Source organism: Gasterosteus aculeatus, chromosome X (assembly GCF_964276395.1).
Source record: "Gasterosteus aculeatus chromosome X, fGasAcu3.hap1.1, whole genome shotgun sequence".
Classification (NCBI taxonomy): Eukaryota; Metazoa; Chordata; class Actinopteri; order Perciformes; family Gasterosteidae; genus Gasterosteus; species Gasterosteus aculeatus.
The window spans coordinates 7,503,061-7,529,376 of NC_135698.1; the positions used below are offsets into that span (position 1 = coordinate 7,503,061).

A 26,316-nucleotide genomic window follows, 5' to 3' on the forward strand; every position below is an offset into this window, starting at 1 on the left:
GCCCACTGCCGGACTGTAGGAGCTAATTCATAACCCTCGGACAAGAGACCACGGCAGAGGTTAGGACTGGGGGTCCCCCAGTCATCGCGTCAGTGATCCACGAACCGTCACATACGCGGTTACTTCTCGGGGAAAGGCTCAGCGTCTCCCTCTGATTGAAGCTGATTGGCTATCTGCTCAGCCAACGAGCAAACTCCGCCCGTGTGCATCCTTACACAGCGCCGTCAACGGCATCGAGGAAGGAAAAACACAGATGGCCAAACGTCACAAAAAGGAAAGTAAGATAACGTGAGCGACGGACAGCTTGAATGCGCCTTCATAACATCAATGCCTCTTGATGCACACTGCATGCGCTTGTTTTCATTCACATGCACATGACTGTTTGCATTGTTAATGGGGCAATACATATCAATATATGCTACTGTCACGCACCAACCGCCAAGACAAATTCCTTGTACGTTTGACATATTTTGGCAATAGATGTTTCCGGATTCCGGATTCCTGATAAAAGAAATTGTTGCAAGAGACCATTCGACCTGTGCTGTTATTACCCGTCATAACTTTAAATCTTTAGTCGATCTGTACCAGGATGAGGATAAGATCATTAACAACAGAGATCGCATGGACGTTGTTTGTATGAGGTAATCCTGACCCACGCAGGCTGTTACTGTGCATGAGATTGGAGCTCGCTTTGCAGTCCCACTGCGTTGCAAAGTTCTTTTCCTGACACCACTGGAACTGCGCTCGTCAACATGGGAATTAAACTAGATGAGATTTTTTTTTTCATTTTGCTGCCAAGCTGCTCTTCCAAATCCAAGACAACTGCCAGAGACTCGGTTGGCGTCGTGACTGTGTGGGTATTATAATTAGGTTCAGGCGCGTGCCAGATGTGAATATTTTTTTTACGTCGAGGCAGAGAGTCACAAGGACGGATTACTCACCCACATACTTATCACGGCGACAACAGGCAGCAAATGAGTCCCTCCGTGTTTCACAACAAGCAGGCAGCGTTTAAAGAGAGTCTCGAGTGAGCTTAAGCCTTGCTGAGCAACACGTGTGTTCGTGTGAGATGATGCGGCTCCGTGAAGCGCGCTCGCGTCACCACAACACATTCCTGCACGTGGATATCTACCTGTCTCAAGGTGTGTGACTCGGACAGGTGGGGGCCTTTATTTGAATATGCCCTTGGCTGTTAACTAAAAAGGACGCGAGAGGGATTCACTTTTTACGATCGGTGCTTTCATACAGTTTAATAACTAAATAAACAGAAAGATGAATCCCATACAAACACATCTTATCCATCATAAATATTCCTTCATAGGTCATAATGCATGCTCCCTGTTGCAATCACTAGTTTAGACTAATAATAGATATTATCAACACTGATGATCTCGGTGTCTATTTTTGAAAGGGTGAAGTTGACCAACAATCAGGGGAATTTCACCTGTGCTCCGGCTGGCTTGGCCTCGAGCTGAGAGGCCAGTAGCTCAGCCGTCTCCTGAATACTGAGCACATATAAGGGCATTTCATCACCACAGTGCAGAGGCCTTGCTGCCTCCTGCAAATGAATACGTAATTCAATCACAGAAGAGATGTACGAAGCAGAAAATGTCATCACCTTTTCAAAAGGTTTCTCAAGACAATAAAAACCACGGACGATTTTGCCAGCCAGTTTCATTTGTTGGCCTTTAATTCAAGCAGTGTGGGTGAAGCAAAGCCAAGCGCTAACTGAGTGCACTGGAGATAAACTTCCACATGAGGTCGCTTGAGATGCGTGTTAAGAGGGTCAGTCCACGGCACCAAAGCCTAACCTTGGTGCAGCGGCTGGGAGGAGTGGGCAGTGGTGGACCAAGGCTCAGGTCCCGGGACAAGTGCCACTGCTCCAAAAAGAGACGGGACGGCTTTTTCTTAGGCTCCAGAGGAAGGGGGAGGGGCGAGAGGGAATTAAGACTTGTGGGGATGTAAGTCCGGATATAGGAAATCATCAAAAATGAAAGAAGGGATGTGAATGGCTTTCGGCTCGGTCGGCTTCCCCTCCTGCCGGGGAAGCTCTATTGAGACCTGATGACCATTTGCGTTCGGTTGAATGGCTCACGCTTTTAACGTGAAGGAAAGCTAGATTTCTCCTCAATAAGGCAGTATAGTTTACAGCTAATAAACCAGAATGATTAAAGAATGTGCCATGCGATCACTCGTTTACTCTACCCCGCATTCCAGAGGCGTCTCGTAGTATTCAAGCTCCTCTTCCTCCGGACTTTTATGCAAGTGCTTGAAGGCAGAAATGAGCAGACGCACATACCGTATCAACACTTTGGTCTGCATCGAGCATGTACACATTGTTTTTTTGTTTTTGTTTTTAAAAGGAGGCGTGTTAGAGAGCAGCTTGTTTACGCAGGATTTCTTGACGGTGCCTTGCAAAGAAAGATCAAATTACCTGACATCCCCAGAGTCTTACATTTATTCACAAGCCGTCACATCCAAACAGCTTCGCCTTCAGCAAGAAAACAAGCAGCTCCTCTTGATAATGACACACACACCACCCACTCAAAAGGGTCCAGGGGAGAAAACAACACTGTAACCTCTCTGGGTAGTTCATTCGGAGAAACGCTGCGCTTTGGTTTGGTTTTTAATTCAGACCACATCCTGCAGAGGCCAAATCGGGTGGTACGGCAGACATAATTAGAGGAGGCTTTCAGAGAACAACAAATGGGAGTTGGGGTAAAAGGGGCCACTAGATGGCTTTTCCATGGACACGTGGCCGAGATAGATGGACAAACACACACAGACACACACACACACCGACACAGCAGTCTGTGTGTCACCTCTGAGTGGAGACAGAGCGAAGAAGTGGAGGAGGAAGAAGGGAGCAGAATGGTTTTCTTTGGGCAGCTCCGAGAGCCCGAGCTGGACAGTTGGTCCGCGCCACCACTGGCCTTGAGAGATGAAGGACAGGAACGGCAGATTCAGCAGAGGAGGAAGAGAATGATGATGAAAATAATGAGGCTGCTAAGAGCAATTAGGCTTCGCACTCCCAATTGTTGTAATCTGCAGCGGGATAATGAATGTCAGTGCTCTGAAAACTTTGCAAAACAAAAAGGTAAAGTTGTAGCTTAACATATTTGCATCGGCATAATTTTTGTTATCAATTTGGTTAAAAGAATTAGTGTGGGGTGACACTTCACAACGCAAGCATCGTTATCCTGGCACCCAAACACAGACTACCCCAAGTGTATGCAGTAAAAAAAAGGCCTATAAATACAGTGGTCAAAAGAGGAAGTGATTCACTGGTTCTCTAGTTAACTTTGTCATATATATATATATATATATAAAAAATATGGCCAAGCAGAGTGCAGGAAAACCACAGAAAAAGGCCTTGTGAAATATCATCAAAAGTGTTGTCAGTTAATAAATATAAAAAGTGAGTACTGAATATAAGAGTAGCTTAAATAACTATATCCTAAAATAAGTGCCTGGGATTTTTGCGATTATTTAAAGTCTTTACAAAAGACTTTAAATTAATTAACTTTGCAGCTAGACTGACTGTGCAGTTTGAGGACGTTTAGGAACAGCAGTGAATTAAATCTCGTTAAAGACGGGGGGGTTTGGAGTTTAAATCTGTCTCTGTGAGGGGAATACTTAATCTAGTGACAAGACAAAAAGAAGACTACTTTCCAAGCATCATCAGGGAAAGGAGAGAACAGTAAAGCAGGATGACGACAGGGGGGGGTCCGGACCGAATGGGATGCAAAGGTTGTTGGAGGACTACTGGGCTTTTGAAGCTAGGCTAGGTTTAGCGTCGCCAACCATACCTGCTCCCCTCTGTTGGGCAGCGGCTGACCCTTGATCATTTCTTTGTAGCGAATGCTCAGCTGCTCCTGCTGCTGCGTGCGTCTCTGAACCAGGACACAGGAGAAGCAGAGGACAGACAGCAGAAGACCCTGAAGGCAACGCACTCCAAAGCGTCCCGCACAGAAAAAAAAAAAAACACCCGACAAGGTGACTAGTACGGCACGAAGCAGCTCCCCCAGGTTAATGCCACACACCGCGGGGACACATGGTTAGGTCAGCCTAGCTGCAGGTCGCTACGGGGGATGAGGTGGGGGCGGTTCCCCCTTTTACCTTTCTCCACGCCGGGACGGGTGCCAGGCGCACCGGCTCCTTCGCAGGCGCTTGGGGCAGGCTAAGGGGAAAAAGGCGATCCAGATTGGGCAGAGACTCCCCCTTTCGTGGTCAAGACAAAGATGGGGGAGGGAGGGGACGGCGAGCGAGAGGGCCGCATAACCGTGCAAGGAGGGCGTCGTGACAGAGTCCAAGACGAGAGGTGGAAACAAGGAGAGAAAAACAGAGACGGTGATTCATGGGAGGATGGAAACAAAGGGAAAATCATGTGTTCAAAACTAACGAGGAAATGAGTCACACTCATGAGAGAACCATGCGGAGAGCTGTGTGCTATTTCTAATAGCACTTAGGGATATTTAAAAGGGAATGTACAAAAAAAACAAGGAACGGGAAGAACATTTTGTGTTTAAGTATTTTTAGCTAATTGCGCAGCAATTTGGCTTTTTCTAAATCGCCAAAGATTACCCTTAAAGTGAACCTTAAAGTTGAGTTTAGCCGCATCATAAATCATACAATTTGCCATTTCCACCTACTTCAATGTCCAAACAAACACACCAGCATAAGCTTCCATGTAGAAAAAAAGCCCTTCAAAATCAGAGGCAGCTTTTTTGAAGACTGACAATAACAAGACATTTTCTCAAACAGCACAGATGAGAGTTTCCCCCCAGTCAACAATCCGGCCTAGTGTTCTCCCTCCCTCGGTGGCAGGCCAACCGAAGCTCTGCGAACCAGTTCACCTCCAGACCCGGTCAGCAGTGCGACGCCGCCTACGTGACCAGAAACAATACCGAGCCCTGACCAACATTAAGCATTCTGGACCTCGGCTCATTTATAGGCCCAATTATGCGTTGAAGGGTTAAACAAACCACAATGAGGACGGAAACATCTGAAGTGCAACAAAGTCCGGACACATTCAGCATCTAGCTGCCTAATCAGTGGAGAGCTTTGCACCACCGTACCTGTCGTTTGAGTCCCGTTGCCTGAGGAGCGTTCTCCTCAAACTTGGCGAGCAGCTGGGTGGCCATGACTTTGACCTTGTTGTGGTTCCCCACGGCGCCGGGGTCCGTTTTCCTCTCCGACAGGACGGCTGGGACGGACGGCCTGTCGTCACGGCCGCTCCTGGACGCCTCCTCCTGTGAGAACGCAGACATGAGAAGCCTGTTTGCCTGTCAGCAGAGTGGGATTAATGAGCCCGCTGTGGTTGGATTGGCTGCACAAACGATAACCACAAACTCAACATCTGAGTCGCTTTGCTGTCTGAGCCACTCACATCTTCGGACTGGCTGGTTTTCCTTCTCTTCCCCAAACCGTCCACGTCCTTCTCCTTTTTGTCCTGTTGACGACAACGTCACGCGTTATTTTCACTCTCGCGGGCCAATTTTGCCATTACCAACGGGGCATTTCTCCAACGCTGACCTTTGGGTTCCGTTTCCTGGATATTGCAATGCTCTGACCAAGTTTGCTGAGGAAGGAGATGGGGGATTTGGTGCTGGAGATCAGTGCCGCCTTCTCCTCCGGGCTCAAATTGTGGTTATCTGTGCAGAAATGAGCAGACAATAAGCAACTGATTAAATCCTCTTGGTCGTAAGGCAAATGATGATGTCAAATCATCCGCGGCACTTCATATAGACACCACTGTAATCCCCGGTCTCACCTCCGGGGGGCACTGTGTCCTTAAACATCTCGTAGAACTGGCTGAGGTACATGACCATGGAGAGCTTGTCCGGCTCCGTCACCGAAGACATCTCCTTGCCCGTCATGCAGGGCGAGATGCCGAACTCCCTCTCCGCCACGTCGAAGCCCAACTGGTTGTTCTTCTCCTGGTCTCGCTCGTCCAGGGAGCCAAAGTCACTGGGCGCAGCGGGAAGAGAGAGTGAGCAGTGAATGCAGGGACCAAGACACGGGGACAAGTAGGTAAAAAGATCGTAAACCCACAAACACTCAATGTCAACAATCTTAAATCTCTGCTGCTCCTGTAAATGTAACACAAAGGCACATTTACAAGCTACGCGGGCATTTACTAGAAAAACTAGCAGATTTGTTTAAATAATACATTATGTTGGGATTCTTTTCTTTTATCATGTTTTAAGAACATTTCAATTTTATATATAAATCATTCATATTTAACAGTTTTTTTTCAACAAAGAATAAAACATGTGACATCTTCCATTGGTTCATTATCATATTAAACTATGGTCCTAAACTGTATATCTTCATCTACAGGAGATTATATTAAATTAGACCCCCCAACAGTAAACTGTACTTTAGCTGCACGGGAGATTTTTTGTTGCTACAGAAACAAGCTGTGCAAACCATCGTTATGATGTAACCAAATTGTTATGGAAATTTATTTTAGCCAACAGACAAATACAGAACAACATTATCATTTACTACTGATTAGGAAGCAACACCGACGAGTGTGATTCAAATACTATGATCACCAGCTGACTGCTTACGTTGTCTGCGTGGGTGGTTTTTAGATTTCAAAAGCCGACAGATGCTCTGTAGCTCTGTGGAGCCGAGGCAAACGACAGATTGGGGATAGAAATGATGCCTGGCCAGTCACTATGAGCGACCCCTACATTGCTCATGTGATCGTTATTCAAAAAGTATTGATTACTGCAGTTTTTTAATTATTTAATACAATCTTCATAGGATTGTTCAGAGTAAAGACTTTCACCCAGCTGAGTATTCTCTTACTCTCCAAATCAATAAGAGAATGATCTAATATTGCTCATTTTGTGATGAATCGCCAAAAAAAAGAGATCTCGTCTCTATTTTCCAGCAACTTAACAGCAGTTTTGGCTCTAATGGATGTAAAGTGACACGGAGCCTCCCGGTACACAGGAGAAGAGAAGCATCTCCGTACAGCAGGATACTTACACACGTTGCAGTAAGAAGAATTAATGCATCAATACTGCAGCTGAAAATACCATTTGAAGGAGCCATCAATACATCTCAACTGCACGTGCAATCCACTTAAAAGCATTAGAACTGGAACATCAGGCACAACGTGAGCTCTCCCCTCGATGCCTTTGTGTACATCAGCACACGTGAACGCAGTTTTCCCAGAGGTACCGTAACTCATCTCTCCCCCTCCCCTCCTTCCATCAACTGGCCTATAAAGAGCAGCGGAGCACAACTGCTGCACTGCTAAAAGGTCACTCGGGACGCGGACACTTATAGCTTATAATTGCAGTTGTCGCATTGCAAACTACAATGCGGATGGAGACGGTGTTGTTTTTACTGTGTGTAATGTTAAAGAGAGGGTTTATGTGTGTGCGTGTGTCTTTCTTTGGGAGGAGCAGGTCAGGACATGAAGAGGGCTCCAAGAGGCCATTAGTACATAGAGCTGTCAACCCATTTACAGTGATGATTGACTCAATATACAAAGGTCCCGACCAGACAATAAACATATACACACACAGCAGGCTCGCCATTACAGGCACTGCAGGAGTTTTAAACCTTTAGCTCGGACCATAAAGGGTTACGCGTGGCAGAGTTTTCAAAATTCTTTTTTTGCAAAAGACATTTGTTATCGGCAGGAATCGCAACTCCTTTTGAACGGTGTTCTGCATCGGGACGCTCAGGCCTGACTTTCTCGGCCCTCATGGCGCTTCTGTGGTTTTTGGCATTGTGCATGATACAGAGCAGTGATCAAACACCAGTATTTCATTAATAAGCTGTATGTCTCACTGTGTGGAAGGGACGCATAATATTATTTCCTGTGCCACATCGGGCTTGACTTAAAACATTGTTTTATTAATTCTTGAAAGAAAAATAAATATTCATATATGAATTTGGAGAATTATTATTTATTCCGAAAATAATCAAAAAGAATTCTTGTAAAAATGTAACTTATTGTTGATGCAACAAGTCGGTCAAAACTAAAACCAGGAATAAAGATTCTCGTATATAATGTAAATAGTATACAAACACAGTATTGTATTGAGGATATTGGCCCCAATAAATAGGCCCGTCACTGGTTCCGTACAGGTTTCTTTTTGCTACTCACATGAGGTCCGGTCGGTATCGGTCGATGAGGGCGCACAGGGCCAGACCGCTCTTCCAGGACATCGTAAGATCCGTCACATTGACATTCCTGTACCCCTCAGTTTGTCTCTGGCACCAATTCAGCAGCTTACTGGATCGAGCTATGGATTCTGGTGAGGCAGAAAAATCAAAAATCAAAAAAGCACAGATGAGTGACGCCTGATAGTGACGCAGCAGGTTAAACACAATCTGGGTTGAACATAAAACAGTTTCTGGGCAGCATGACGCGGTTTTCTGCTGGACAATGTCATGGAAGGCTGAGCATGGAATCACAAAGGTCCGTCATCCACGGCATCTTCATTCATGTTAGTACCAGTTTTAACCAGCCAATGAGTAAATATTATGAACAGTGAAAAGCTTTAAAAAGGACAAACATGGAGGCAAATGAGAGATTAGGAGAGGATGCGCACAGGAAACCTTAAAAACATTCAATAAATCCACTGAATAAACCAGTGAGCTTGACTATGAGTTAGTACACAAAAATCTGCAAGGCTGCAAATCTGTCAATCCCACAAGTTCCATCAGTTTGCATTGTTCATTTTGACAGTTTCCAACTGTTAGAACTATCAGGAATTCTTGAAAAGCAACACCATGCTCTCGGACTTTGTGTTACCTCGCGACTGCTTGTCAAGCAGACAATTGTCTAGAGTGGAAATAGTTCAATATTACACATCAGCAATCGGCGCCTACACCAATCTGCACCATTCCTTATGCACTACTGAAACCGTTCATATTCTACAGCAGGTAACAGAGACTAACCATTCCTGGCCAACTTTGGCGTCGAAGAGTTGATCACATTCTCAATTTCGATGCGCATTTCCCTGGGCTCTCCTGTGTCGCACAGGTGCCTCACCTGCAAGATAAACACAGTCGTCAGTACTACATTACGTGGACAGAACACGCGTTTCCCGGCTTCAAAAGACGGCACCGGAGATTTGATTGGCTCTCGCTCACCTGGCTGGGCTTGAGGAAGTTAAGGCAAATGTTGGGGTAACGCGTTGTTGGGTCCACGCTGAAATGGCTGAAGTTCTTACTGACGTTTTCCGGCGTGGTTTGGGGCAATAGGCGGTATATACTCTCCCTGAAAGCACAGAGGAAAACATCGGCTATATTCCCATGTGCAATATGAGCAGTCCTACTGATGGGAGGAAAACTACAGGCAGATACTAAGCGAATCGATCGCGAAAACTCATTAACATCGTTATCAAAAAAGCACAGATGGCCATATAGGGGAGTCCCATTCCATTCAGTCCTTATGCGAACCGCTTATCCCATTAGTACGAGACGAGGTGGGACCAGTGCTCGAAATCACGTACACATTTCCTAGTAAAGCACTTAAAGATAAGAGGGCGTGTTTAAAGAGACAGAACACGCATCTGCAAAGGTGTCGCTGTGTGTGTGTGCGCGCGCGGGCGCATATTCGAGTACAAGTGTTAGGTGAGTCTTTGTGTTTCAGTATTTCCACACTCTCACCTCTCAGCTAGAACCTCAAGAGAGGTTTTTCCCTGAGCCCAGCTCCTCACCATCCAGCCGGAGTCTATGGCCGCCAGGAAGCCGCGGGCGATGCCGGTGCCCATGGGCCAGAAGGGCTGAGGGACACAGCAGACGCCACATCCAAACCACCAAATATGGCCACAGGAATTAGGAGAACAGAAAAAAGGGGGAAGAATGTCAAAACTGTGGAAAGCTTTAGAAAAAAACAAAAAAAACAAAGACGCCGTTTCTCGCTCCATCTCACCTCCAGCAGGCTGTCGCCCACCAGCGCCACCAGCAGCTCGTGGCCGTGGCGCTGGCGCACCATGGCGGCGTTCTCCGAGGCGTACATGCAGGTGAAGTCGAACATGGCCACGTCGGGCTGCCCGTAGTGGTTGATGGCAAAGTCCAGCGCGGGCAGCTGGTGGTTGGTGGAGAAATCAGCGGCCTCGCGGGCGTAAGACAGCAGGGCGGCCTGGTCCACGTTGGCCCGGGACAGCAGCAGCTCTGTGTCCGCATAGTCCTACGACAGGGACGAGCGGTTAGGAGTGCACGTCTGGATGAAGGCAGTGTTGGATGAAAATCCGCCGCTCAGGAAGTAGCGCGTGTCTTCAGACTGAAGCTGGCCATGAGAAGAATGCTTTTCATCGATCATTTTTTGTGACTGGGTCAAAAGTGACATTGTGTAAAGTTCAAACCGTAAACGTTCCCCGGTGTGAAGTCTATTTTAGAGTCAACGGCCCCAGAATAGACTTTTCTGTCTCGCAGTGGAATAAACCGAGCAGTTCTCTCCAACATGTAGCTTCAAATCGCCGCATTCCTTCACTGTGGCATGTTTTCACAGAGGGCGTACAAGGACATTCTTCCACCTTCGAGCTCCCCGGTTGTCCAACGCAGGCCCGTGGTGGTGGTGATGGTGGTGGGTGAGGGGAAGGTCAGGGTAGTGGAAGACATGAATGAGAGTCGTTCTGCAATTTTGCTGCCTTGAACTCGTGTGGAGTCGTTGCCCACCTGCCGCCCACGGCGCACTTCTTTTTGTGCAGGACGGAGTCAATGTACTTGCTGTAAAATGATCCGTCTAGGACTTTGTTTTAACTACCAGAAGTTACTTAAACTAGTAAATTATGACTTTCATTTGCACATGCCTGTATACACCAAATCGCCTCAGGGCGCAGACTTGTGCGTAACCATTAAGCTCATTAATGTCATCAGCGCAACATGAAAACACACTCGATGATGGTGATTAGTGACGGGCCTTTTGGGCGGCTTGTTAGAATGCAAAATGCCATCACACGAAACATAGCACGCCTTCAGTTACGTCTGTACATGAAGACATAAAAAAAAAAGTCTTTCCTGTGGAAAGCGGCCGAGGAAAGGAAACTACCGCGTACAGCGAGGACCCAAACACGCAGTAAGTGTGCTTGAGTTGTCCGTTTGTTCCAGAACACTGCTGGCCTGGTTAGACCATTAGGCCGATACTGGGCAAAAAAAAAAAAAACACAAAAGGGAATAAAAGGCTGAGAGAATGAAAGCGAGTGGGACACTGAGGCGAGAGAGGGACAGACTTTTTTGTCAGATTTTGTCAGCGACACACAGACAGAATACATTGAACGGAGATCTGGGCTTTGATCACTTACGTGCAGAATGACTCCCTTCTCCAACAGGCTCTGTTTTTTGGCAGTCATCACAAAGTAGTGCGTGTCGTCCTTGTAGTACACAATGTTTTCCAGGTCAATACCTAAAAAAGACCACAGAAGCACGGTTACGTACCGAACCATTGTTCTCCTTTTACCCATCGGCGGCTGTCACGTCGTCATTAGAGCAGCGATTACCCGACCAGCAGCACATCGCCACGGCCACACTGTCGCGTCAGCAATAAACTGGCAGGCTTGGCATCGGATCTAATGTTAAGCATTTTAATTGGACAAATTCAGAGCGGTGTTTCAAGGAAAGATCATTTATCCTGTTAATTTCCACCCCCACTCTCCAAAATGTTGATTCCAGGAACGTTTTGTATCTGTAATTTAAGGTTTAAAAACATAACGCTGCAGTAGATCGGAGCAGAGACGGACCTGTTGCTTCTCTGAGGTCTTGAAAGAACTTCTGGTTGAAGATGAAGGCCACCCCGCTAATCTCCTCAACCTTCGCCTCCGCCGACGTGTTCCTGTTGATGAAGTTGGCGGTGATGGCGATGGCAAGCTTCCCCCTGAACTCCTTGCGCCGAAAACCTGCGGGGGGGGCGGGAATTACAAGAGAAAAAGGAAGTAGCTGTCAGGAATGTGAGGAATCAGTGGGCACGGGACACGAAAGCAGAGCGCTTGAGTGCTCCTTGCTTCTAAGATGCATCAAACCCAGCAATTGTACACTATAAACACAACCAGATGGTCTGTATCCTGACAGCGTTCTTCTAGGAGGATGAGGGGGGGGGTTCTGTGTGATTGCAGTTCATGGTTCTCCCAGAGGGAGCCTGCTGATGCAGCACAAGCGCTCACAGAGGAGAAAGAAGTCGGCCTATTCAACAATTCCTGCTCTACTTTGGACGCAGCGGCCAAGACGGAAAACAAACACGCAGATGTAAACAGACGTGCACACATGTTCATTCATGCGCGAGGAACGCAGTGAGGTCAGCTACAGCGGTGCACAGATGAGATCATCGTCCTATGAGTTGGTTTATATGCAACACACAGCCCGTATTGGCCTTTTCTCTTGTTCAAGGAAAACGAACAGCATTGCGAGGACTTGCCTGGCAGCGTGTTTCTCCTCCCGTCGGCTCCAATGATGACGTTGAACTCCAGCTCGTTGACCGGGTGGGTCCTGGGGTGCACCTCGGCCCTCCAGCCGATCCCTGAGGAAAACACACGGCACGTGTGACGTGGAGGAAACGCACGGCGGCGGCCGGCACACCATCGCTTTTGGGCGCACTCACTTTCAGGCTCTTGGTCTTCTGGGGGCTCGATGAGACCCTTGAACTCCACGTTGACGTGGATCTCGATGCCCACCAGGAGAGCCACTTTGAGCAGAATCAACTGTAGCTGACGAATACCTGCGACACGAGAAAAGGAGAAGGGGAGGACACTTGAATGAACTACGAAGGACACAAACGCACCTTCTCTCCCCAAAACATTGAATCTTGAAATCTCATAAACGAGGGTGTCGGGTGCACTCACTGATATGATCGATAGCACCAGCGCAGAACTTCCCGTAGAATTTCTTAGCCCCGAGGCCCCTGAGGTCCTGGATGGTGAAGGGCCACAGGTGCAGCACGTTGTTCCTAGAGAAGGCGTCCCTCTTCTCCAGGAGCACCACTTTTGCCCCGAGGAAACCGAGCTCGATGGCCGTACGTAAGCCGCAGGGTCCCGCGCCAATGATCAGACACTTGATACGGAGAGAGCAGCATGCAGCAGAGGCAGTAATGAGACAGGTTTGAACCGTGCACGTGAAAAAAAACGAGTCAGGACGCCTCACAGCGCACCCTGACAGCCCAATAACCAGCTTTTAGTTGTGAAGTGCATCCTCACTTCGAACTCTCGCTCTCTGCCACACATCCTTACACAGCGGCAAGCCGCCAAACGATAGGATGGAATATGTGATGACAGCAAAAGTCTGAGAGAAGCTAAAATAAGCTAACAAAGCTATTGATTTGTAGCTGTGTTAGTGTAGTTTAGCCCTACCTACAACATTAGATAACCTGACATAAATTAAGGTACTATAAATGAGCCTTTTGAAGCTCAGTCCATGCTAAGCTAGTTCTAAGTCTAGTATTTGGTTGAAGTAAGTAAACTTATCTGTAAATAGTCTTTAAATAAATAAATCAGCAGTCAAATTAACACAACCAGTTTATCAGCCTCATTTTGGAGCGTCACTTCACAAAAAGCCTCCCGCGCACACACACACGCGCTTGATCGTGCTAAGTGGTAATTATCGGCATCGAATGGCAGAATTCCCTCAACGTCGAGGATCAAATTTGAGCTCCCGCTGAACTGAAGCCGGCCCTTGAAGGAAAACGGTCAACGCTCACCTTCGAGTTGGCACAGACGCGGCCCTTCTTGTACTCCTTCTGGCTCGCCCGCTTGTCTAACTTCGCCCAGAGCGCCTTGGCCTTCCAGTAGTTGAGCTTGGACTTGAGCTTGTGGTAGAAGACCCTGTACTCGCAGGGCTTGACCTCCAGGTGGTCGCACAGCTCCTGGAAGGCCTTGAGCGTGCCCTTGCACGTGGTCCCCTGGACGAAGTTGTCGAACAGCGCGTGGGCCTTGTTGGCCCCGTTTCCTCCCATTGCACCAGCTCCCCCATCCCCCATATTCCAGACTCCGGGCTTGTGAGGGTCCTGCTCCCCGCCCCCCCTCCCCCCCAGGCAGGGTTCTCTGGGTCCAGCCCCAGCACTGGACAAAGCTCTCTCGTCGGGGGGGGGGGCTCTAACTCCCAGCCTCAGGCATCTTCATTCTGTCCGCAAGAGGGAGTGAAATAAAAAAAACTTGATTAGTTAATAAAAAAGAACAGCAGATTTTAAATGTCAGATGGAGATCGACACAAGCGGTTGAGACGGCCTACAACTTTTGGCACCTTCTTAATAGAACGTGTCCTTACGTCCTCGAACCAGAAAATTCACACGTTGGACGGGGAAGCAATCACAGCAGCGATCGCGGACGAGTGCCGGACCGTTTGCGGCCTCGCTGTCATCCTCCTGCAGCACAACGACCTCAAAACAACCCAACCAGCCGTCGAAGGACGAGGACCCCGGACACAGGAAGGGCACTGAACACAAGGCCAAACAGGAAACGCTCTCCGGGTACATCATCCGTCACGACGGGACCGTCTTGAGATCTGTGTGTGTGTGTGTGTGTGTGTGTGTGCCACGAGCAACCTTTAGAAGGTGAGCGTTACATCAGTGCGCGTAAAAGAGGACGAAAGGAATGTTGCAAAACCCTCGCACAGAAGTGGTAATGGGGAATGCAATAAAGAACCGAGCTTCAACCCCTCTATTTGAAGAATATATAAAATACATTTCAAGCAAAACAGCTCCCCCCGGGGAGTTTTCATTCAACGCATCCCAAGAACCAGCGTCAACGAGGGAAAAAAAGAGACAAAATGCATTGTTGATATTTTCTGTTTTACCTTCTAATATCAAAATATCCAGACTGCCTACAGCTTACTTTAAAGATATTGCATGTTCATTTGTAAAGTGCTGGTAGGTGTATTGTTGGATGGCTAAGCTAAGTGCTAGCTGTAGCTAGACATCTATAGTACATCAGACATAAGAGAAAAGCCTAGTTTATGCTTCTGCGTTTTCAGAGCGACCCTTGTCCCTTTTCACACCTCCTTGCGTGCGTCGACCCACTACGCTGCGATTGGTCCGCTAACTACGTCCTTTACGGAGTCTCACATTTCCGTTTTCATAGCACAATACCGGCATTATTAAAACGAAGAATGTTTACGAGAGAACGGATCAGATTAAAGAACTTTTGTCTGAAGAAATGCGTAAATATGAGCGCTTATACAAGCCGTCATTGGCGGACTAGAAGGACGCGCGGGTGGCCTCTGATTCATGGAGGGAGATCTCCACAAACGCCGGTTTGCCGGTCGAGAGGGGAACAAAGTTGTGGAGCAAAATACGGGACAAATGTGTCCGCGATGAAAAGCAGCAGTGGCGATGCACGGGGCAATAAAGTCTATGATAAATAAATAAACTAACCAACAACCTCCACACACAAAGACGTGACTCTCCAGGTCGTCTTCACCAGAAACGCGTTACTCCACCTGTTGTTCTGGCGCTGAATTGCTCTGCAACACACGCAAGACTTAAGAACCATGAATCGAAACGAGTGCGTCGTTGCAACGACGCAGACGCACACGCCAGCCTTAAATCACAAATGATTTGTATGACAGGAAATGTGTTTCCTAAAGAGGTCAAACGACTGTACGGTATGTAGGTATGTTAATGTGAGGGGAAAAAAAAGTCAAAGACATGTTTTGAGTCACCGGTCAGGCGAAGACGGGGGTCAATCTACGGTAATCCAGAGGAACACACATGGATATCAACACTGGCAGACACTTCCTCTAGAAGAACTCCAGTGGGAGGGCTTCTGAGCTGGTGTACGAGGGGCCGTCCCAGGACCCAGTGGCACCACACGAGGAAAGGGAGGTCAGCGGGCCGCCTTTTCACACGCTGCCAACTCCTCACTGCAGTGGAATCAGCTGGCTCTTGGTTTTGGCTCGGCCTCAGTCAGCCGGGATCGGAGGGGGGCGGGGGCGAAGGTCGGGAAAAGCGGGATGGGCCTCCTCCGAACCTGCTGCATCGTATCCGCCACGAGACGAGCCGTCAGGTCGGGGGAGGGGGGGTTACGCGAGTGCGTCATCGTCATCATTTCAGTAGCTTGAAAGCCGAAACACGGCCTCGTCCCGGTGTTAAGAGCGGCTTCAACGCCGGTCACGGAACATTAAAAAGGGATCGGTTGTCATCAAAACAGCCGGCGTTCGATACGGATTACTTAACGCGCGGGTCAACCGTAGCGGCTCTGTCGTAGAAAGGCGGGGCGAGTACATAAACGGCGCCCGAGCAGTTATCAGACGTCTTAAGCCTGTTTGTTTATCTCCACGAGGACTCGAGACTGCAATGTTGACTGTAGCTCACGCTGACATTCAGACACGCTCGCAGTTTCTTCAGTGAGCCTCGAGTGCTGGGGAGGGGGGCGGGGGGGGCTGCGCCAAACACTGCAACACGAAAGGCAGTTTCAAGGTCATTTCATAACGAGGTTCTTAACTTGATGACAGAAGGCCAGCAAAGAGATTCATCCGCGTCGACAGCGTTTTTGTGTGGCGGAGCAGGATCAGGTCGCCCCAGAAGCCACTGTCAAAAAGAACAGGAACATGGGACCAAGCGGCGTCAGGGGCAATCATTATGCCTCACGGGGGAAATGAACGGCAGGGCGCCTAAGTGGTTCCCTCAGTGGGCTTTTCACTGTGAAGGACACACAGCTGACACCATGTACACGACACTTCAGCTACCAAGGCACAGCTATTTGATATTGTATATCATTTTGTAACCTTTGTGACACACACACACACACACAAGACAAAATGATCCACCCCCCCCCCCGATACCTACAACAGACCGGGCCTGTCATTTGAATAATAGTGACACATGTGCTCATTCAACAGTAAATGTTGCACCATGCGTGTCCGCAACGCTCAGAGGACCCCGACGCATTAGCACGTTGGCGTCACGGGCCGGGGGCGTTAACCGTGTCAAGTGTGTGTGTGTGGGGGGGGGATAATAAACTTCCTCCTGGGGTTTTCTACAATGCTAAAAATTCAACAAATCTATTTAAAGTGGACAATAAAAAGAAGGACCATCAAAGCAGCTTTGGCTCTCTAAATCTCCTGACATCGGGATGAGCTGCAGGATTTCTCGCATTCGCAGGATTCTCAAGAGAATTTACACTCATGCAGGCAAAGCTTCACACACACACACACACACACACACACAGCTTTTTGCTGGGAGTATTACATCATCCTCTAATGTAAAAATAGAGCCAGAGATTAGGCCACTAGGCTACACGTGTGACAGCACGGCTTCTACGCATAGTGTATGCCGTCACTACCAAACACAATTCATCTCCACGGTTGAACAAATGAAGCGTATTATTCATTTTTTGTCTGTATTGCGCCTTTTCATTCCAGGCTTTAAGTCCCAGCCTGAGAGAATTCACAATGATATGTTGTTCAAACACGTGGAATTTCCTCTTTCAACATAACTGAGAACAGAAAATCAAGCACCAATCAGACGTGTCTATTGTGGCGCTTTCTTACTTACAGCAAAAAAAAAAAAAACACACAACACAGAAGCTTTGAGGTGAACAATTCACGTAAATTGCGTTAGCCGCCATGGCAGCACTAATTAACAGGCCTTGAGTCGTCTTCCGGCTCACTGACGACAGACAGAAGACACCGTGCAGATGAAAGCCACGTCCCAGCCTCCCTCCTCCTCTCATCCATCGGGATTCAACCAGGTCTTTGTCTTTGTCGTAATCGATGTGCGAGCTGAACATTTGGTGCATCCCGCTTGTTCACCGGGTGTAACGCGCTGTAGTAACAGCTGGATCGCAGCGTTTTATGTCTCTGATTATTTCTTCCTTTCGTTGGCCATTACTCCCGGCAGGTAGTCACTATAATAGGTCACCGTGCAAGGCGATGTTTGCCTTACAGTTTAACTAGAACAAATACAGAGAAATGTGGCTGCAGGTGTGGCCTGTTCACGGGCTGCAAGCGCCGTCATCGTGTAACTGGACCGATTATTAAAGGAAAAGCAATTCAAGAATTGATGAAAAGGTCTTATCAGCTGTATATAGACAGATTACCAGATTGATTGGTAACAACAAAACAAGTTCCTTCTCATCACATGAATGATGTAGTTCATTTATTAATAGTATCATTAAGATACACAAAAATATAATAAAAAGCGGATGTATCTGAGTGGGTTAAAGGTTCAGGGAAAATCTATGAATGAATGAATGAATGATTCTGCCAGCTTTCCCTGTCATCATGCATTATATTTGCAAGTATTTCTATTATGTATGAATATTACAACTCAAAAAAGCTCATTTTTGAATATGAGTAACCCAATTATTATTGAAAGTCTGTGCCATTTACAATAATCCAATAGTCTCATTGACACCTTATACAACAATTTCCTCATCAAAAGGGTGTGTGTGTGTGTGTGTGTGTGTGTGTGTGTACAGCTGTGCATAACAACTAAGGTGCAAGTGGGATCCACAAAGCCCATTGATCATTTTTGGATGTTTTCCCAACTTTGAGGTCTTCTTTTGTTCGTATTTCCAAAACGACCGAAGCTCTGTCAGGGACGCTCATTGTTACTCAACAAAAGAATCAAATTCAGAGCATCGTGTCAAACGCTGAGAGGTATTCTCCACATTCAAGTCTACAAACAGAAGTGTTTGTATGAACCAGAAGATCAAAAACTAGTAGAAATACAAATACCTGAAAGGACAGTACTCATGGATTGTCCCTCCAAACATTATCACTGCGTGAACACAAAGATTACACACACAAAGCGTGAGTCAACAGGGAGAATGAATAGCTGGGTCACACCCTTTGATATCGGTTATTGTCCAGATGTAGTCATTATGCCGCTCTGCACCACCAAGCAGGTTACTCACACACACACACACACACACACACGCAGTACACTGAGCAAAGAGCGCGTTCAAACACTCTGCAGTCCTTAAACTTTTTGTCCTTGATAGTTGACACCACGATTAGCTACTCTGCTTCAGCAATGTTTTGCTGAGTAAATGTGCCAGAGATGCAGAACCGAGAGTTTCAGTGACGTGATTCTAGTATGAATGGTGAGAATATGGATTTACCAGCAAGGAAACGCCTGCCGGCCGCGAGGCTGAAGCACTCGGATGGGGCTGCTATGTGAAAGTCATATTGTTGCAGATTGCACCAGACGTTAACGGTTTACATTTAGTTCTGGTAATTTTGATGTACTAAAAAGGTGGATGGTGCAGTGAATGAATAAAATCATTTTGTTTTAATATGATAAAAAGGTATTTCATAAACAACCGTCTTATCAGACCTTTATGACCGCTCATGTTAACGCTTGAGAAAGTAGCCATGCGCAGGAAAATTGATTTGCAATGGAACGTTAAAAAATAATTAATAATAATGACAATTTTTCTGCAGTAAAATCTGTCCTTTCTGGCTCTTGTACTGCGTATTTTGCAGCTTGTCTACATGTTGTCACAACCTTTTGCGTTTGTAAATCCCGCTCACATTTGTAAAATAAAATGAAATGCCTTTTCTTATCATCAAAATTTTTTCTGCAGATTTTTCTCCAGTTTACAGCGACTATTCACAGAATCATTGCCACAAATTCACCCTCTTGGCTCAGTCCACCCTGGCAGATAAACAACGTCAGCACCGGCGATATCGGTTTATCCACGCGTACTGAGTGGAGCCTCTCGGAAGTTCAGCTCTTTGCTTTGTAATGAATACGGGTAGGAAGGGGAGAGCTACACGTCGTCCTGTACTTTCCCATGACTCCGCCTGCCGGTAAGAAACGCTCAGGCCTTTGTGTGATTGAGTTATGAGGCCTTCCAAGGTCACTTTTTACATCCTGGCCCCTCTGTTTGCACTCATGTCCATCATCCTTCTCGTGTGAACACACAGCGACAAAAGGAACCAATTTGAGATGTTTGGTTTTGCCGTGGAATAAATTCAGTGCCTGATTGACCCGCCGGACTGAATTTTGATCAAATGCTGGTTAATCCGACCTTCATTTGTTTTAAAAACATTCCTTGGGCATCCTCGTCTTCTCTCTTGCACGCCCCCCCCCCACCCAGTTCCACCATGGTCACGGCTAATCCTCGGAGACTGGTCCGTGTTCGCCGGTCTCAGATTACGCCTCCTAGTTCACAGGGAAAGCTGGATCGGAGCGGACGTGCCTCCATTTCACCACAAACACACACACACACACACGCTGGTGTGAAATATGCAAATCAGGGACAGATAACCAGATGGTAAAATCCACAAGGATTTTTACAGGCAGTGCTATTCATAGCTGTGCTTTTTGCTCTTCGTGTGGTCTTGTGTGTTCATGGCTTCTTATGGACGGTGGGAAAAGTGGCATTCCAGTTGGAATTGTAGCTGGTTACTCAAATCGCGGCGGCAGGTTCTGGCAGGCCGATCTAAAAATCGACCGTGTTTCACACCTATAAGCAAGCAGTCTGTGCACAGACTCAGAAGCCTTTTCTAATTTGTTCACAAGAAAATTGTTTTTGTTTGCTGTTTGCTTTTTTGAACTTTGAAGCCGATCACTTTAACATAACCACAGCCTGGAATGGGTAGAATACCGGCTACACAATGTGTGACGCTTTCACCGTCACTTGCTTTTGCGCAGAGTCGACGGTTGCCGTCGGCAGCCCAACTGAGCAGACTGGAGGAACATGTGGAAACCTCTCAAAATAAACTTTCCCAGTGTTTTCTGTCCATGAAAGCAAACCGTCCACAGACCAGTGGGGGATGTCACAATGACCACTTGTTAAATACAGTCTTGGTGTGCGACCTTCATCCCTTTCTAGGTGACATAATTCAAGACGGTCGAGTAGAGCTGGTCACGGCTCCTCTGTTGTTTTACTTCAGTGTAACCAGAGGACGCACGATCCAGATCGACTACAATTTTACAGAGACCAGGACGCTTCTTGCTTTTGGGAGGGTGGCTCTTGGCAAACGGGGGGGGGGGGGGGGGGGGGATCGATTCTTGATCTGCATTTGTAAATTGCCTTGCATTTGTAAAATGCCGTTTTAGTCAAAATGAATAAATACGTAAATACATGAAATATGCATTTGAAATGCATCATGAAATAAATAAATGAGGCAATAAATACATTTAATTATTTAATGATACTTTTATTTCATAATGCCACTTTTCATTTATTTAATTTTGACTAAAACGGCATTCCATACGTCCGGAGAAGGGACTCAAAAGGCCAAGTCGGGGGTTTAAGAGACCAAATGTCTGCATGTTCTTTGAGCTCTGATGCGAACAGACACACAGCTTGTATGTACTTGTATGCCTGTACTCCTGTTGGCTGAGTGTGTGTGTGTGTGTGTGTGAGCTCGTCCCTGAGAATTACAGATAAAAGGAGAGAAATGAGAAACAAGACACTGCATGGATACAGAATCGTGTGAATTGTGAGAAATCACATGCATGTCCCAGGAAACAGTCTAGCATGTCGACCCGGACCGTCACTGCTCAACGTTCAGGGAATCATTTACCAAAGCCAGTGCCTCGTTTTGAAATAGCTTCATAAATCAATATCCTCTGACCGGAGAAGCCTCCGACCTGCCACGCAGAGCCTTGGCGGGACATGCAAACGTGACACGCAGCCAGCACAAGCCGCAACCTCGTCATAACAACAACAACCCTGTCGTGACCTCGGCGCATGGCGGGGGGGGGCGTGAGCGGTTCACATGGTAAACAGGTCGCGGAGAGAAAGCGGGGGAGTGAGCAAACTGTCGTCGACTCGCCAACGGCGCGGCAATGTAGACCCGCGAGATGCCACAACCCCGAGGGAACCCGGAGAGCCCCGGAGCCGCGGCAGCCTGCCGGAGAGCAGCGAGGCAGCTGCAGGGGGCAGGCGGCCCGGCCCGCGGGGGGCTCCAGTTGCAGTTAATTAAGAGCGAGGTTGTGTTCCCTGAATCAACTGCCGGAGCGACGTGGCCACGAACCTTAAACCGAGGCCCGTGGATGGCTGGTTTACAAATATCAGCTGTCCTCGTTCAGCGAGCACACACTCACTCCAATGTGTAGGTGCCAACCCCAGCAATCACACTGACAAGAAACCTGCTAGAGGCAATATAAAAGTGTAGATTGATCACAGGATGATCCAGTGGGACGGTAACTGAAGACCCACACAGAGCCACGAAGCCGTAAGCTTTATCGAGGAGAGGATGGAAAAAAAGACTAAACTTTAATCCCTGACTCACATATTACAAGGAGCTAATCGGGCGCAGCACAGATTAGGACATGACAAGTACATGGCTATGAAATTTTGTTTCAATAATAAAAAAGGATGGGGGGGGGTAACTAGAGAAGAGTGAATTTAACTAGAAGAAGAAGAGTGCAACATTTATATTTTACAATTTTTTTATATCTCGCCTAAATGTATATTCCCTCGCTTTAATTCTGCGACTCTTGCCTTTTGTTTTTCCAACGTCGTTTGTATTATTAAATAACAAAATATTTCGATAACTTTATTGGCCTTGAACACAGACATTAAAAAAATAAATAAATAAATAAATAATGAAACGTAGTTTGTCAAAAAAAAAAAAAAAAAGCACTTTAACTACGGTCATTGTGTCTGTAGTTCTGACAGCTGCTGTGCGAAGCAGGTGTCAGCCAGGCATCTTTCTGTATAATTAAAGTAGTGGCAGAGGCCGCCCCCACCCAAACACAAGCCCTCCAGTTACTGCCCACACTAATATTACACATTCACAGGTTGGTTGTGCCTATCGGGTGGGGGGGTGAAAGAGAAACTTTTTCAACCCACAGACAGAAATCCAGCCCCACCGGGACGGAAGAAAAGACACTGGGAGGCCTGGCCTGCGAAAGGCTGTTTACCTTCTTCTGGGAAAGAACATTTAGGAGGGCTTGTTTCTCCATGAGGGCTGCCAAAAGAAGAATTCATCTCTTGTGCAGATAGGCGGATAACAAGGCCCCGGGACACACACACACACACACACACACACACACACACACACACACACACACACACACACACACACACACACACACACACACACACACACACACACACACACACACACACACACACACACACACACACACACACACACACACACACACACACACACACAGAAATACGACGTGTCCCCTGGAGGGACGGGCGGTTTGCTGGAGTCAAAGGGCCCGACATGAGAGGAGGGCTCACGGCCATAAGCTGAGCAGCTGGTAGATGCTTCCTGTAGCCGGTTAGCTGAGGACAAGCTGTTATATAGGATATATAACGGTGTGTCAGACCAAAAGGTAAAATCTATCAGGACGCGCCGGCTCTTTGTTGTGTATCGGAGTGCAGGGACATGGTTTATTCAAGGGTCGTTGGCAACACGTTTAGATCCTCATTCTAAGCTAATGTTTGGAGTAAAACGTGTTTAGTTGGACCTTTGGTGTGATGCATGTTAGGACGAGGACCGGAGAGATCAAATCCCAGCAACGTCATCTAGTCATCATTCTTAACGGTTCTTAATGGTTTAAAAGCACTGAAAGCATTTGTAGAGCTGAGGGAAGCTGAAGGGGCAAAGTGCTTCTGCTTCACGTCACACAGCACCTTTCAGGAGCTTGAGCACCCTGCAAACGTCTTTAATGTGGAGCTGCGAGAAATCACCAAAGCAAACGGACCCGCGCACAACATCAACCCGGGGGGCTTCGCCGTTAGCCCTCCGAATCGGACGTGCATGAAGCCACGCTGGGAATTGTTCTGCTGAGAAAAAACGAAATGGAAAAACAGCAACATTCTAACATCCACGGTATCTTAACGGCTTCTGTCCGTCTGACTCAACACTGAGCAACAGGCCAACACTCACACGACCTCATTTCAGGACACGGTTGGAGGTCGGGAAACATGGAAACTGTGCTTCATCGCGCGGTGCCTTCCTTTGCTGTACGCGGTCGACGCAGAACCCTGAAACGGTTAACAAGGCGCCGCGAGCGTCTCCTGTCTGCAGACTCCTTTTAGGGACTCACTGGCTGCAGACCGCAATCTGCACGCCGGCCCGACAGCAGCGGGCTTCACGCGAGCCAACGGACCTGCGGGAGGCTAAACCCGAAGGTCACGACACGGCAGGAGGTGTCCTCAGAGGACGTCCCGCCTCCCGTAGCGGTGCGGTACTTTGTAGGGTCGGTGCCAGACAGGATCTCGCTCTCTCTCTCCCCCTCCCTCGGAGAGACAGTTAAGCGAGGGGGGGGGGGGGGGGGGGTCAGTGTTTCCACACCGCCTTCAAAAAGATGAGGCAGGCGCCATCAAACGGATTGAATTATTAAACCAGCCTCGTCCGGGTATCCAGCAGAGTCCACCGGACCACTTTATGAGGAGGAAACGGCTTGTTGTTCCGACTCCATGATGAAAGGGGGGGACATAGCAGCGAAATCCGCTGACTAGAATAGAAGACATTACTCTTCATTATGAATAAATTGGAGAATGAGTGCACAGTTAGCTGTTTTTAGAGGGGAAACAAAAACAATAAATATGAGAGACAGAAAGCCAGCCTAGTTTATCATCACAACATGGATGAATAGAAAGCTCAAAAGACGCCATCAGACTGTATTAGAAATCCCGTGATGCCAATATTGCCATTTATCGATTTGCAACATGTCTCCCGGTTGCTTCCTTACAAACAGCGCTCCATGACACACGTCGATCATCTCACGACGTGCAGCCACGTCCGATCACCCAGACCTACGAAAAGGATTCAATGCCGTCTAAGCAAACATCCTTCCCCTGGTCCTTCTCTGTTCCGCATCCTGATCCATAAAGGAGCTAAACAGCGAGTTATGGGAACACGGGCGGCCTAACAGAGGTAGCACCTGCCCACCGGTGGGAGAAGACCTTTCTCGGGACGCCTTTGCATCGACGCTTGCTGCGGCCAGGAAGAGGAGGCGGATGAAACGACGAAACGACGCGGGTGAATACCGGAGATCCAAAGAACGAGCGCTTCAAGCAGATATGGGTCTCCGCCAGGTCAGGACCTCACCGCTCCACCGAGCCACAGGGGAGGGGGGGGTGGCGGGGTCGATGGCGTGGTCCACCTCTGGAACGGTATGTGTCGTCAACGGGGGGACGCACAACGAAGTGAAGCATGCATCAGTGGGCTGATTGCCATCGCATGATGAGAAGTCGGTCCAACCTTCTACGGTGCAACAGGTTGGACCTCTGGGCCTAAAAACAACAACAACAACAACAACACCACCACCATCCCTCACGCTCTTTGAGCATCATCGCTCGTCCAGTTCATTTCTTTTTTTGGAGGCTCTGCTTACATTAGATACCGAAAAACCATTGTGCTCGATTGTTGTTTAACACAACTTGGGATTGGCGTGTGTTGTTCTATACTATTCTGCAACATATGTGTAAAAAATGTGACGTTAAAAAGGTAATGCATGGGAGCAGCTGGATTGTCCCAAACAAAAACAAAAAAGAAAACTGGTGCTCCCTGTCAAGGACAAACAATTAGCATGTTGTTGTTTTTCAAAAGTAGCCTTCGTATACAACAACATCATTTGAAATTGTAATAATACCAATCCGATATTTGTCAATAAAAGGACACACCTAAAGAAGAGAGGAGACTTTGAGCCACATCATCGCGCCCCATATGAGGATATTTCAATAGTGCAAACATCGCCACCATTCAACACATTCCACAGGCTCTTCAATAGAACTCAACGTGACATGGAACAGACGTTCAAAGCAGAGTTTGCAGATCCTCTGATGCGCCGTTTCAGCAACGCGCACGTACGATGCACAAAAAAACAACGTAGTTAAGATCGTTAGTAACTCTGCTAAAACCACGCGAGCGTGACATTCCCCCGGACACGCAGCGGGTCCCGGGTAACACGTTACACAACGCGCCGCTAAGAACATCCCTTCTTACCTCTGGAGTGAGTGGCTTTTATCATTCGCTCGTACGTGGCCGGAACTATTCCATGTCCGCGCGTGGCTCCAGATATTCCCGTAAAATCCTCTTGGCGGGGTGTAATTTTTGGGGGTTCGGGAAGCGTTCGCTGAGGCCGGAGCGAGGAGCCTCACAGCGGAGGAGAAGGCGCGACTTGAAACTGACAGAGAGGGATCGGTCGAAACCATGAGCACGACAAGGTGAGGGGGGGAAGCGAGCAAGTCTATGCATGACACTTTACCGAAACATAGCGATGTTATTTATTTCAATGTAAACCGGAAAAGGGTGAATGGGCTAAAACACCCCGCCAACTTATGCTAGGAATACACCGTGTTATGTCAGAAATCATCCGGCTGTATTTAAAAATAGAAGGTACACCCCCCCACTACTGCTTGGAATGAGCCTGCGTGGTTTAACTCAATTTAATCCAATTGGTCTCTTCCATCGTGACGCAGCAGTACG

General features: G+C 47.7%; 1 protein-coding gene across 8 annotated transcripts in view; it reads right to left on the reverse strand.

Annotated features, from left to right (window-relative positions):
• Positions 1 to 26,027, reverse strand: part of LOC120809321 (protein-methionine sulfoxide oxidase mical3a-like) — a 48,798-nt gene extending 22,771 nt beyond the window's left edge. For 4 of the 8 annotated variants that reach the window (XM_078082028.1, XM_078082029.1, XM_078082024.1 and 1 more), the window contains exons 1-16: positions 25,834 to 26,027; positions 13,664 to 14,085; positions 12,813 to 13,020; positions 12,572 to 12,688; positions 12,389 to 12,490; positions 11,718 to 11,873; positions 11,283 to 11,383; positions 9,911 to 10,168; positions 9,646 to 9,761; positions 9,127 to 9,253; positions 8,932 to 9,025; positions 8,135 to 8,282; positions 5,774 to 5,970; positions 5,536 to 5,654; positions 5,390 to 5,452; positions 5,079 to 5,252 (exon numbers count right to left, since the gene is read on the reverse strand). In XM_078082028.1, the coding sequence (XP_077938154.1) occupies positions 5,079 to 5,252; positions 5,390 to 5,452; positions 5,536 to 5,654; positions 5,774 to 5,970; positions 8,135 to 8,282; positions 8,932 to 9,025; positions 9,127 to 9,253; positions 9,646 to 9,761; positions 9,911 to 10,168; positions 11,283 to 11,383; positions 11,718 to 11,873; positions 12,389 to 12,490; positions 12,572 to 12,688; positions 12,813 to 13,020; positions 13,664 to 13,942 (2,259 nt within the window). In that variant the 5' untranslated portion in view covers positions 13,943 to 14,085; positions 25,834 to 26,027. Of the gene's footprint in view, positions 1 to 2,822; positions 2,934 to 3,809; positions 3,894 to 4,119; positions 4,222 to 5,078; positions 5,286 to 5,389; positions 5,453 to 5,535; positions 5,655 to 5,773; positions 5,971 to 8,134; positions 8,283 to 8,785; positions 8,816 to 8,931; positions 9,026 to 9,126; positions 9,254 to 9,645; positions 9,762 to 9,910; positions 10,169 to 11,282; positions 11,384 to 11,717; positions 11,874 to 12,388; positions 12,491 to 12,571; positions 12,689 to 12,812; positions 13,021 to 13,663; positions 14,086 to 25,833 lie in introns of all 8 variants that reach the window. The other 4 variants (XM_078082022.1, XM_078082023.1, XM_078082027.1 and 1 more) reach the window with 4 other exon arrangements.
• Between the last annotated feature and the right edge of the window lie 289 nt (positions 26,028 to 26,316).